The sequence below is a fragment of the Mesoplodon bidens genome (assembly GCF_964165515.1).
Source record: "Mesoplodon bidens genome assembly, chromosome: 19".
Lineage (NCBI taxonomy): Eukaryota > Metazoa > Chordata > Mammalia > Artiodactyla > Ziphiidae > Mesoplodon > Mesoplodon bidens.
In genome coordinates, this window is record NC_138179.1 from 21,806,566 (window position 1) to 21,819,666 (window position 13,101).

The following is a 13,101-nucleotide window of genomic DNA, read 5'->3' on the forward strand; positions in this document are numbered from 1 at the left end:
TGGGCCCCAAAGCCCCAGAGTCCTGTTTCCAAAGCACCTTCACTCTGGGGACTCCTGATTCTGGCCCTGAGGGTGAGCCACCCTGTTCTCACCTCCCCCCAGTCCTGGCTTGGCGATGTGGAGCGGGCCATGAGGGTGACCCTCCGGGACCTTCTCCGGAACTGCCGCCTGGCCCTCAAGAAGTTTCTTAACAAGAGGGACAAGTGGGTGAAGGAGTGGGCTGGCCAGGTGAGCTGGGGTCAATGGAAATGAGGGAACAAGGAGGACCGAGCCGAAAGGAAGCAGCCAATGTAAAGACAGGATCTTCTTCTTTTTTTCTTTTAAATATTTATTTATTTATTTATTTGGCTGCATCGGGTCTTAGTTGCTGCATGTGGGATCTAGTTTCCTGACCAGGGATCGAACCCAGGCCCCCTGCATTGGGAGCGCAGAGCTGGACCACCAGGGAAGTCCCTAAGGACAGAATCTTAAGTCGCACAAAAGGCAGGTTTCCTGCTCCCTGTTCTGGGCTGTGGCCCCGGAAGCCTGCACCGTGGACCCTTAGCTCCTGACTTGGGCACGTGCCCATCCTTCAGAGCAGTTTAGGCGTAGTGAGAGGAGTAGCAGCTGGTCCCGGAAGAAGCTGGGTTTTGGGAGCCGGGCTGTGTGTGTGGCCAGGGACAGGGTTTTGGAATAGAGCCTCTACATGTGCCCCAGGTGGTGATCACTGCCAGTCAGATCCAGTGGACGGCTGATGTCACCAAGTGCCTGCTGACAGCTAAGGAGCGGGGAGACAAGAAAATCCTCAAGGTCATGAAGAAGAAGCAGGTGGGGAGCCCTGCCAGGACGGGAGAGGCCTGGAGTTAGAGCTGGAGGAAGGAGGCAATACATTGGGCCAGAATTAGCGACGAGCTGGCAGGAAAGGGTCCGAACGAGGGTGCGTTATGGGAGGCGTCCAGCAAGAAGAGGTTGGGTGGGTCAGAAGTACGTCTCCCTGTGCTGATGTTGGGGGCCAGGAGCTGCAGTGGGGGTGGGGTCAGCATTGCAGCTGGATGCGGAATGATGCTGGGACGAGGCATGATTAGGGTTTGGTGGCATTGCTCGGGCCACCTTCTTGTCTGGCACCTCGTTCCGCAGGTGTCAATACTGAATAAGTACTCGGAAGCCATCAGGGGGAACCTGACCAAGATCATGCGCCTTAAAATTGTGGCTCTGGTGACGATAGAAGTCCACGGCCGGGACGTGTTGGAGAAGCTTTATAAGAGTGGCCTCATGGATATCAGCTCCTTCGACTGGCTCAGCCAGCTGCGCTTCTACTGGGAGAAGGTGCCGAAGGGCCAGCTTTCCACTCCCGTACCCTAAACCCGATCCTAATGCTTTAACTAAATTCATGTTCTCTAAATACAGTAGTACCCCAACCCAGCCCTTAGTCTATCACAGCACCCTAATCCAGCTCGTAACTCTCTCTCGAATCTGCCAAGTAAGGAGTGGCAAGTGGCACTTTTCCAGGGAGTGCCCACTCTGGGTGTCACTTGATCGGGACTCAGAAAGACCCCAAGCAGCTGCTGCAATAGTTTGGGCTGGACACGTGCAGTGTGACCCCCAGTTTCCATCTTGGCCGTAAGCCCATCCCTCCTTCTAACTCTAAACGGAGCCCCCAGTCTTCTCCCTGCAACCCCCCTGCCGCTTCCAGTCCTCCTGTCAGCCATCGCTGCAGCTCTCTGTCTTCCTCCAAGCCCGCCCCTCTCTTACTCTGCCCTGTTTCCCTAGGATCTCAACGACTGTGTGATCCGCCAGACCAACACACAGTTCCAGTATGGTTATGAGTACTTGGGTAACTCTGGCCGGCTTGTCATCACCCCGCTGACAGACAGGTCTGCCGTGGGGAGGCAAACAAGGGGCTTGGGGTAGGGGCAGCGAATGCCGAGCTAAGGCTTCCAGGAGTCTGGCTTGAGTCCTGTCCTCCATCCCCAGGTGTTACATGACACTGACCACGGCCCTGCACCTGCATCGAGGTGGATCCCCCAAAGGTCCCACAGGCACAGGGAAGACCGAGACCGTCAAGGACCTGGGCAAGGCCCTCGGCATATATGTCATCGTGGTCAACTGCTCTGAGGGCCTGGACTATAAGTCCATGGGCCGGATGTACTCAGGCCTGGCCCAGGTTAGCATCCTGCCAGCCTGGCCAGGAGGCCCCTTCAATATCTTTTAGTTCCAGAAAATCAGCTGAAACCCAGATCTGTTTCAGTGATTTGTAGCTGACGACACTGCATTGCCTCAGTTAGGTCTTACAACTGGGGAAGTCCCTGCGCCTCCCTGAGCTGCACTTTGCTTATTTGCAAAATCACAAGAGTATGTAAGGATTCAATAACTCATGCACACTGGAGTCGCTCAACACCCTCAAGTTCCCTACCCTGGTCACTTTCCCACCCACACCTCTTAGGCATTCCCCTAGATCCTTCCTGTCTGATGGAACGTTCTGGCCAGAAACCACAACAGTGCTACGGGGCCCGCTCCACCACACACACACACACACACACACACACACACACACACACACACACACACACACACACACACACACACACACACACACACACACACACACACACACACACACACACACACACACACACACACACACACACACACACACACACACACACACACACACACACACACACACACACACACACACACACACACACACACTCTCTCTCTCTCTCTCTCTCTCTCTCTCTCTCTCTCTCTCTCTCTCTCTCTCTCTCTCTCTCTCATTTTAGAGGCTGCTGCTCCTATCCAAACATTTCAGGGAGAATATGTTAGTCACAATTTTTAGTTTCTCCCAGTCTGGGGGTAACTTTCTTGCTCCCAGCGACTCCCCCCCGACCCACAGATGGGCGCCTGGGGCTGCTTTGATGAGTTTAACCGCATCAACGTGGAAGTGCTATCCGTGGTGGCCCAGCAGATCCTGTCCATCCTCTCAGCCCTGGCTGCTGGCCTCACCCGCTTCTATTTTGAAGGCTTTGAAATAAATCTGGTGTGGTCCTGTGGGATCTTCATCACCATGAACCCTGGTAAGGACCTGGGAGTGGATGGGGCTCCTGGGGGGAGAACTGAGGGTTCAGGGCAAATAACTGTGCATCCCCCCACCCCCTGCCAGTGTTTTTAGCCAAGTGAAATGTGGCTAAAGACCATAAAGTGTGAGAAAAGGATAAACATACACGTTTCTGGGAGAAGGGGTGGCAATCTTACTATTCTCCCTAAAGGGATTAATAACAGCTTGCGGGCATATACGTAGCCCTAGTCTTTTAAAGTGCTTAGTCATCTTCTTTTGTTGGACTAGCTCCCAGAGTTCTGGTCTGTCTGCCATCCCTTTCGCCGAATGGGAGAATCTCCCCCAAAGTGCAGGGCCTAGGGTCTCTCATTACTGTTGCCTGGGAACAGCTCTGGGGGAAGGAACTAGGAGAAAACAGGAAAGGGTTTCGGTACTGAAAGAATCAGATAAACAGGTGCGATTTCTATTAGCACTAACGTGAATTAATACATGGAACTTGGAGAGATGGGAACTTGACAGCTCTGTGATTTGAGTTTGAATCAGGGCCATGCAGAAGGTTAAGGAAAGGACCAGGGTAGGAAAGAAGAGCAAAGTGGTGTGGGAAGAGCCAGGGCTGAGATGAGAAAGGAAGAGGTCTCAGAGTTGGAGCTGGGGAGAGAGTTAGGGATGGAGCTGGGGATGGGGAAAATGGGACTGACTGGGAAGTAGGTCTTTGGGAAGCAGTATGGATTCTGAATAAATGACACTGTTTTCCAGGCTATGCTGGTCGCACAGAGCTTCCTGATAATCTTAAATCCATGTTCCGTCCAGTTGCCATGGTGGTGCCCGATTCTACCCTCATTGCAGAAATCATTCTCTTTGGGGAAGGATTTGGCAACTGCAAGGTATTCTGATAATCTCGTCTCCAATACTTTATTTCCCTTCCGTGATTATTCTCTGGACCGAAGAACCCCCTGGAGGCCTCCTAATCAGTTTATCCTACAAGGAACTTACATGGCTGTCAGTAGGATATGGAGGGAGGTCTCCCCTCTATGGCGTCAGTAGTCCTTGATGGCACGATTCACAGGATCTTCTCATTAGGATGGTCCATAGAGCACTTCCCAGCTGCTCCAAGTCCCGGGACCTAGCTTCTTGGATCTGTAACTGTCCCTAGATGAAGCAGAGGGATTGGTGGGGAGATGGATTGTTTCCTCCTCTATTTTGCTCTCCAGATTCTGGCCAAGAAGGTGTACACACTTTACTCGCTGGCCGTGCAGCAGCTCTCCAGACAGGACCATTATGACTTTGGCCTACGTGCCCTCACCTCCCTCCTGCACTGTGCTGGCAAGAAGCGCCGCCTGCAGCCGGATCTGTCTGATGAAGAGGTAGATTGAGGACACGACCGTTGGACCTTAACGTCCATCGTCACTGGTCCTATGTGCCTTCACTGAAGTTTTTGAGATCCTTACTTTCGCTAGCTTAGGTTTCCCACCCTCCTGCCCCTCCCCTCAGGTGTTGCCTGCGTTCCACCTGTCCTATCGCTAAAGACTAGCTCGGATGTATCCACTGCTCTTAGCTCCTGCCTCTCACCCAGTTGGAGAGGAAGGGCCTAATGAGTACCTCGGCCCTGGCTCCGCGAGCCTGAGTCTCTGTCTTTTCCCATTCAGGTTCTGCTGCTTTCGATGAGAGACATGAACATCTCCAAGCTAACTTCAGTGGACGTGCCACTCTTCAATGCCATCGTGCAAGATCTATTCCCCAGCATCGAGCTGCCGGTCATTGACTACGGCCAGGTATTTGTTCCTCAAGACTCTCCCTGACCTCATGTGTGAATGTGGGTCTGGAAACAGGACACCTGGCCTCCAGGCCTTGTTCTGCCCTTCATTAGCTGTCCATTCACTGGCTGTGACTTTGAGCAACACAGCTGGCCTCTCTTTGGGCTTCCTTATCTATAAAACCATACAGGCCTATTCAAACATTCTACTTTCTCACCTCAACTCCCTACTCCCTGACTCACCAGCTCAAGTACTTCTACTCATCAGTTCCTTGACTTCACTGAGACTGCTGATCCCCTGGCCTTTCTACTTTCTACCTGTCTCTACCTCTCTTCTCATTCAGGGAGTTTTGAGGAGGGACTGCTAGGAGCTCTTTGATATATGAGAGGAGTGGGATGGAAGAGGCCAGGGAGGAAGAGGCCAGGGAAGGAGCATTTTAGAAAGTGTAGGAATTTTCTTCTCTGGCAGTATGGTAGTTTAGAGACCCTGAATGATTCTTTCAGTTGAAACCACTAAAATGCTGGATAAAAATATAAAAATACATCTTTTAAAATGTATTGCTAAACTGGCAAGAAAGAAAGAATCCTGGGATGAGGAGGGGGAGTAAAAGCAGGGAGGCAAGTGAATGAGAAAGCTGGATTTCTCTCAACTGAGAGAGAAGAGAGCCTGAGAACGCAGTCTCTCTAGTTGAGGCACGCGAGCTCAGTAGTTCTGGCATGTGGGCTTAGTTGCCCCGTGGCATGTAGGATTTTAGTTCCCTGACCAGGGATCGAACCCACGTCCCCTGCATTGTAAGGTGGACTCTGCACCACTGGACCACCAGGGAAGTCCCCAGACTTCTTTAAGAAGAGGAAATCGATACCTGATGAGAATAAAAGTTTTGAGAGATTTAGTCAACTGGCAGAGTTTGGAGTTGAGTTAAAGATCAGTATATTAAAAACTAAGCAAACAAAAAACCAGAGCAACTATTAGCCCCTAGGGAAAACCAAAAAGTTGTGCAGGAAAGGAAAAATAATCATGTATTGAATAGTATACATTGTTATACTAATATTTAATACTGTTTACAAGAGACACATGTAAAACGTAAAGACAAAGGGTGGAGAGTCAAAGACTAGAAAAATACATCAGGTAGACACTAATCAAAAGGAAGCTGGGGTAGCAATATCAGACAACATAGATCTTAAGGCAAAATGAATTACCAGAAATAGAGTCGCTTCATAATAATAAAAAGTTCAATTCACCAGGAAGATACAACAATTCTAAATTTGCATGCATCTAATAATATGGCCTCAAAATAAATAGAACAAAATTTTTCAGAATTTCAAAGAGAAATAGACAAATCTACAATCGTAGTGGCACTCTTCACATCTCTCAGTAACTGACAGGCCAAGCAGACTAAAAATCAGTTTTGTTAAAGAAGATTTGAACAACACAATCAATCTTGAGTTAATCAAGACATTGACAGCAATTGCATTCAATAACTGAAGAATAACCATTTTTTTCAAGCATACATAGAATATTTAGGTTACTTGACCATGTAAAGGTCATAAATCTGCCTCAAAAATTTCAAAGGAATTTATTCAGAACACATTTTCTGATCACAATGTTAACTCTACTGATATCAGACAAAGTAGACTTTATGGCAAGAAGAATATTAAAGATAAAGGGGCACATTTCATAATGATAAAAGGGCCAATGCTCAGAAAGATATGGCATTCTAAATTTGTATGCACTTAACAATAGAGCTAGAAAATGCATAAAACAAAATCGACAGAACTAAAAGTAGAAACAGATAAATCCACAACCCTAGTGGGAAATCTTGACATGCTTCTCTCAGAAATTGATAAAATAAGCGGATAAAAAAATCCATAAAGGGAGTTCCCTGGCAGTCCAGTGGTTAGGACTCAGTGCTTTCACTGCCGTGGCCCGGGTTCAATCCTGGTTCAGGAACTAAGATCCCACAAGTTGTGTGGTGTGGCCAAAAAAAAGAAAAAAAATCCATAAAGATACGGATTTGAGGGACTTCCCTGGTGGTCCAGTGGTTAAGAATCTGCCTTCCAATGCAGGGGACATGGGTTTGATCCCTGGTCAGGGAACTAAGATCCCACATGCCACTAAGCCCGCGAGCCACGACTACTGGGCCCACGTGCCACAACTAGAGAGAAGCCCGAGCACTGCAACAAAGAGCCTGTGCCCCACAGGGAAAGTTCCCGCATGCCACAACTAAGACCCGACACGGCCAAAAATAAAATGAATAAGTAAATAAATATTTTTTTAAAAGATACGGATTTGAATGCTTTTAACAGATTTGACCTGACACATGTAGAACATTATATGCATACAATTGCAGACACATATTCTTCTCAAGTACGCATGGAGTGTTTACCAAAATTGACTGTGCACTGGATTATTAAGTAGCGGTCTCATAAAGTTCAAATGATTGAAAATTATACAGAGGATGATCTCTGACCACAATAGAATTAAACTAGAAATTGGTAACAAAATATAATTATTCCAAATGTATGGAAATTAAGCAATACAATTCTAAATAACTCATGGGTCAAAGAAGAAATTACAGGAATTTTTTTCTTTTTTTTTTGCGGTATGCGGGCCTCTCACTGTTGTGGCCCCTCCCGTTGCGGAGCACAGGCTCCGGATGCGCAGGCTCAGCGGCCATGGCTCACGGGCCCAGCCACTCCGCGGCATGTGGGATCCTCCTGGACCAGGGCACGAACCCGTGTCCCCTGCATCGGCAGGCGGACTCTCAACCACTGCGTCACCAGGGAAGCCCCTACAGGATATTTTAAACTGAGTAAATAGAAAATGTGACATTTTAAACTTTTGGCATGATGCTAAACACGCACACACACACAAATACACCCAAACATGCTAATACAACTAATTCTCAGACAATGGAGGTAAGTAGTAGGGGTGAGGCCTCTTAGTGGTGTTTGAGAGATACAAGTAAAATCTTGCATTTGTTTGAACTTTCTTGGTTGCATTGGCTGTGTATTTAAAAATGTCACACTCTTCTGGGACCCACATGGGTCATGGTTCTATAAGCATTTCTTTATTTTTCATTTTTGTTTTTAAAATTTTTAATGGAGTATAGTTGATTTACAATGTTGTGTTAGTTTCAGGTGTACAGCAAAGTGACTTGGTTTTTCTTTTCTTTTTTTTTTTTTTTGGTACGCGGGCCTCTCACTGTTGTGGCCTCTCCAGTTGCGGAGCACAGGCTCCAGACGTGCAGGCTCAGCGGCCGTGGCTCACAGGCCTAGCCGCTCCGCGGCATGCGGGATCTTCCCAGACCAGGGCATGAACCCGTGTCCCCTGCATCGGCAGGCGGACTCTCAACCACTGCGCCACCAGGGAAGCCCTAAAGTGACTTAGTTTTATATATATATATATATTTTTTTTTCACATTGTTTTCTATCATAGGTTATTATAAGATATTATATATAGTTCCCTGTGCTATATAGTAGGCCCTTGTTTATTTTATATATAATAATTTGTATCTGTTCATCTCAAACTCCTAATTTATCCACACCTTTCCCCCTTTGGTAACCATGAGTTTGTTTTCAATGTCTATGAGTCTATTTCTGTTTTGTAAATTAGTTCATTTGTATCATTTTTTTAGATTCCACATGTAAGTAATACCATGTGATATTTGTCTTTGTCTGACTTACTTAAGATGATAATCTCTAGATTCATCCATGTTGCTGCAAATGGTATTATTTCATTCTTTTTTATGGCTGAGTAATATTTCATTGCATAAATATACCACATCTTCTTTATCCATTCATCTGTTGACGAGCATTTAGGTTGCTTCCATGTCTTGGCTATTGTAAATAGTGCTGCTATGAACATTGGGGTGCATGTATCTTTTTGAATTTGAGTTTTCGTCTTTTTAACTTAGGTGATGATTTGTTTAATGTCTGGCTCCCCCACCAGACTGTGGGCTCTCTAATTTGTTCTCAGCACCCAGCACACTGCTTGGCACATACTTCAGAGGCTTAATAAATATTTGTTGAATGATATTAGAAAAGATGTGTCGGGCTTCCCTGGTGGTGCAGTGGTTGAGCATCTGCCTGCTAATGCAGGGGACATGGGTTCGAGCCCTGGTCTGGGAGGATCCCACATGCCACGGAGCAGCTAGGCCCGTGAGCCACAACTACTGAGCCTGCGCGTCTGGAGCTTGTGCTCCACAACAAGAGAGGCCGCGACAGTGAGAGACCCGCGCACCGCGATGAAGAGTGGCCCCCGCTCTCTGCAACTAGAGAAAGCCCTTGCACAGAAATGAAGATCCAACATAGCCAAAAATAAATAAATAAATAAATAAAATTTAAAAAAAAAAAAAAAGAAAAGATGTGTAGAGCTGCGTGTCAGACATTGTGTTTTACCTTGACTATCTTATCTAATACAACAGCCCTACGCGGGAAGTACCATCATTACTCCCATTTAACAGAGTAGGAAACTGAGGCTCAAAGAAGTTAACTTGCTCAGGTTCACATAGCTGAAAGCTGGGGACCCAGGCTGACTGACTCCAGAGCCCAATCTCTTAACTCTGCAATTGGCCAGCCTCCCAAGGAACAAACAACTGCCAGGGTGCAAAGGGCCCTGGTGCAATTTTTAATGGTTTGCACATTATCCTTCTGGGTATCCGTGAGCTTTTGAAAGTCCTTTACAAGCTGCACCCTTTTTCTTCTGCTTCCTGTATTTTCCCTTCTCTCAGCTGCGGGAGACCATTGAGCAGGAGATTCGGGATATGGGCCTGCAGACCATCCCGTTCACGCTCACCAAGGTTATCCAGCTGTATGAAACCAAGAACTCCCGCCACTCCACCATGATCGTGGGCTGCACAGGCAGCGGCAAGACTGCCTTGTGGAGAATTCTTCAGTCCTCCTTGTCCTCCCTGTGCCGCGCCGGAGAGCCCAACTTCAACATTGTCAGAGTACGGACCTGGGACAGTGGGGCCACTGGAGGAGACTTGAGTAGCAGGAAGACAGTGGGGCTGGGGGCAGGGGTGCGTAGGTGTCTGGGAGGGGGTGGTGCAGACCAGGAGGGCGGTCTGGGAGGGATGAGAGAGACAGGGGCCAAATACAAATACCTGGAAATAAAGGGACATCTTGGGATTTGTGTCAGCCGGCAGCTTAAAACCCCTTTCCTGTGTCATTTTTAGGAGTTCCCTTTGAACCCTAAGGCACTGTCCCTAGGAGAGCTGTATGGGGAATATGACCTCAACACTAATGAATGGACAGACGGCGTCCTGTCCAGTGTCATGCGGACGGCTTGTGCAGGTACCCAAAGGATCTTGGGGCAGGGAGAGCAGATGCCTAAATCTCCTGCGGGGGTGGGCAGTCTGGGGATAGAAAGCTCATTTTGGGGGAAAAAATGCTTGGGGAATGTGGAGATCACCAGGAAGCAACAGCTTGAGTCTCCAGGGAGATGAGTGTGGAGGGAGGGCTGGGTAACAAAGCTCTGGTTTCCTTATCATCTATCTACCTCCGACCAAGACGAGAAGCCGGATGAGAAGTGGATCCTTTTCGATGGCCCTGTGGACACACTGTGGATTGAGAGCATGAACTCTGTCATGGACGATAACAAAGTGCTGACCCTTATCAACGGAGAGCGCATCGCGATGCCTGAGCAGGTTCGGGAGTGGAAACTGGAGGGCCTGGGGCAGGGCTAAGGGGAAGAGCAGGGGGCATCCAACAAGAAGGGGAAGTTCTATAGGGACGCCCAGGAGGAGGATGCCTGGATTCAGGGCAACCTGTGACTAAAGAAGAAATGCCTGTCTTACCACAGACGTTGAGGACAACTGTATAGAAAAAATGGTGTACTAGGACGCACTGTGTGAACTGAGGCAGCCTCATTGCCACTGACATATGAGGGATGACCTTCCGTTGTGCGCCCAGAGTTACAATTCGTGGGCTTTTGTAAAGCCCACCCTTTCCCACCCGCTCAAACAATGTGAGCAAGAGAGTGATTTTTCATAAGGATGACCTTGAATAAACCCTGGTTTCTTTTAACGAACCAATCATTTGTAAAGCTTAGGTCTTTATTCATCCCGCCACATGTGGTACTCAGTAGAGACACCTTGGGGCATCAGATTTCTGGGTGTTTTTATTACTGAGGGAAAGGCAAGGTTCTGACCAAGTATATCCATAGGTGTCTCTCCTGTTCGAAGTGGAAAACTTGACAATGGCCTCCCCCGCCACCGTGTCTCGCTGCGGGATGGTGTACACTGACTACGCTGACCTGGGCTGGAAGCCCTATGTTCAGTCATGGCTGGAGAAGAGGCCAAAGGTATGAAGGGAATGGAGGAGAGCAAAGGAACCAGTGGGGCCTGGTGGGGGACACAAGAAAAATTCAGAGCCCCTGCTTATTCAACTCCAGGTAGAGGCAGAGCCTCTTCAGCGCATGTTCGAAAAGTTCATCAACAAGATGCTGACCTTTAAGAAGAACAACTGCCACGAGCTGGTGCCCCTCCCGGAATACAGCGGCATCATCTCCCTCTGCAAGCTGTACTCAGCCCTGGCCACACCGGAGAACGGGGTGAGGGGGGGCCAGGGCAGGAAGGGCTCTCGACCTCCCGGGACAACTTCAGGGAAACGGTGTGTCCGAGACACAATTGGAACATGAGGCTTGAGTGGAGCAGAGACTCCAAGGGGAGGCCTCACCAACTGTGGAGGCAGCGAGCGGTGTGTGTGTGTGTGTGTGTGTGTGTGTGTGTGTGCATGCGTGTGTGCGTTTGCCTGCGCGTGTGTGTGCTCACGTGCTCGCATGTGCATGCACACTGGGAGGCCAAACTAAGGACTCTAAATCAGATATAGTACACAATGGGTCTCACTGTAATTTCCTGCCCATATTCGGGAGCTGAGGATAGTTCATTTGGTTCCTCATTTCTCCATCCTTTCAAAAATTAAATATTAAGTCTTGGAATCTGTGAGGCCTTGGGATACTGTTTCTTTTTTGTTTGTTTTTTAAGGTGGTGTTTTTTTGGATATGAACCATTTTTAAAGTCTTTACTGAATTTGTTACAATATTGCTTCTGTTTTATGTTTTGTTTTTTTGGCTGCAAGGCATGTGGGATCTTAGCTCCCCAACCAGGGATTGAACCCACACCCCCTGCATTGGAAGGTGAAGTCTTAACCACTGGACCGCCAGGGAAGACCCTGGGATACTGTTTCTGCTGGGAGGAGCTCCCCACCTAATCTGATGAGGGGTTTTAGAAATTTTCAGATGAACTGATATTTAAGAAAATTTTTGTTTGGTGTAGAATTATGGAGTAAGGACCAAAATTGAGTATTTTTCTGTTGAGATTAAATCACTGCCTAGAAATGGTTCATATTGTTTTTAAGGACATTGCCAGATCACTCAACTATTAATATAAAGTTATATAACAATTAAGATCTATAACAGTATGTGTCATTCCTGGTACGGTTAATATAAATTAAAACTATGTAGGTGAAGTTGCAAAATGACATAGGGGAAAAGGACAGTAATATAGTGTCAATGGCACCCAGCTGCTGAGGAGGACTGGGTAGGGGGAAGAACGCTGATGAACAAAACAAAGAGAGGAGGGCAGTCTAGCTAGGTAAAGGGAATGGCTTTTGCAAAAACACAGAGACACAAGAGTCAGTCCCCGCTGGGCAGGGCGGGTGATGGGTGGATGGTGTTGGCAGTGTTACAACTCCTCTTCGCTGCAGCAGAGACCCCGAGAAGAGGATGGTGAGATGTGTGTTGAGCTGGAAGGACAGACTAAAGATTCTGGATTCAATATGGTAGACAATGGAGTCTCAACTCCATTTCCCACTGCGTTGCTGTAACTTAGTAGGTTTATTTAAATGTTTTGACTTAGGTTTATCTACAGCCATATGGTTTTCCGAACAGAACCAGGAAGGGAGGGAAACTCTAAGCCTTTGTGATGAGCTGCCAAAATTAGACGCCTCCACCTCTTATAGATTTACGGTATTTCCGTTTCTCTTTTTCCACCCAGGTGAACCCAGCTGATGGTGAGAACTTTGTCTCCATGGTAGAGCTGACATTTATGTTCAGCATGATCTGGTCTGTGTGTGCCTCCGTGGATGAGGAGAGCCGCAAGAAGATCGACAGTTACCTCCGAGAGATTGAGGGCACTTTCCCCAACAAGGTCAGGGCCCTCAAACCCAGCTGCCCTATTTTTCTGCATCCCTGATCCTTAGGCTCTTCTTGAGCCTCAGCCTGCCACCCAGCTCTCTTTCTTCTGCCCAGTGGTCCGTGAGCGCTTTTTCTGGGCAGGGAAAAGCTAAAGGAAGGCTCCCTCCACAC

At 48.0% G+C, this 13,101-nt stretch overlaps 1 protein-coding gene across 1 annotated transcript in view; it reads left to right on the plus strand.

Annotated features, from left to right (window-relative positions):
• Positions 1 to 13,101, plus strand: part of DNAH2 (dynein axonemal heavy chain 2) — an 89,302-nt gene that overhangs the window by 43,222 nt on the left and 32,979 nt on the right. The window contains exons 32-46 of the mRNA XM_081220076.1: positions 103 to 228; positions 697 to 807; positions 1,117 to 1,305; positions 1,750 to 1,853; positions 1,954 to 2,143; positions 2,876 to 3,056; positions 3,794 to 3,921; positions 4,249 to 4,401; positions 4,684 to 4,809; positions 9,524 to 9,742; positions 9,971 to 10,088; positions 10,305 to 10,441; positions 10,960 to 11,097; positions 11,188 to 11,346; positions 12,791 to 12,943. Of these exons, the coding sequence (XP_081076202.1) occupies positions 103 to 228; positions 697 to 807; positions 1,117 to 1,305; positions 1,750 to 1,853; positions 1,954 to 2,143; positions 2,876 to 3,056; positions 3,794 to 3,921; positions 4,249 to 4,401; positions 4,684 to 4,809; positions 9,524 to 9,742; positions 9,971 to 10,088; positions 10,305 to 10,441; positions 10,960 to 11,097; positions 11,188 to 11,346; positions 12,791 to 12,943 (2,232 nt within the window). The remainder of the gene's footprint in view (positions 1 to 102; positions 229 to 696; positions 808 to 1,116; positions 1,306 to 1,749; positions 1,854 to 1,953; positions 2,144 to 2,875; positions 3,057 to 3,793; positions 3,922 to 4,248; positions 4,402 to 4,683; positions 4,810 to 9,523; positions 9,743 to 9,970; positions 10,089 to 10,304; positions 10,442 to 10,959; positions 11,098 to 11,187; positions 11,347 to 12,790; positions 12,944 to 13,101) is intronic.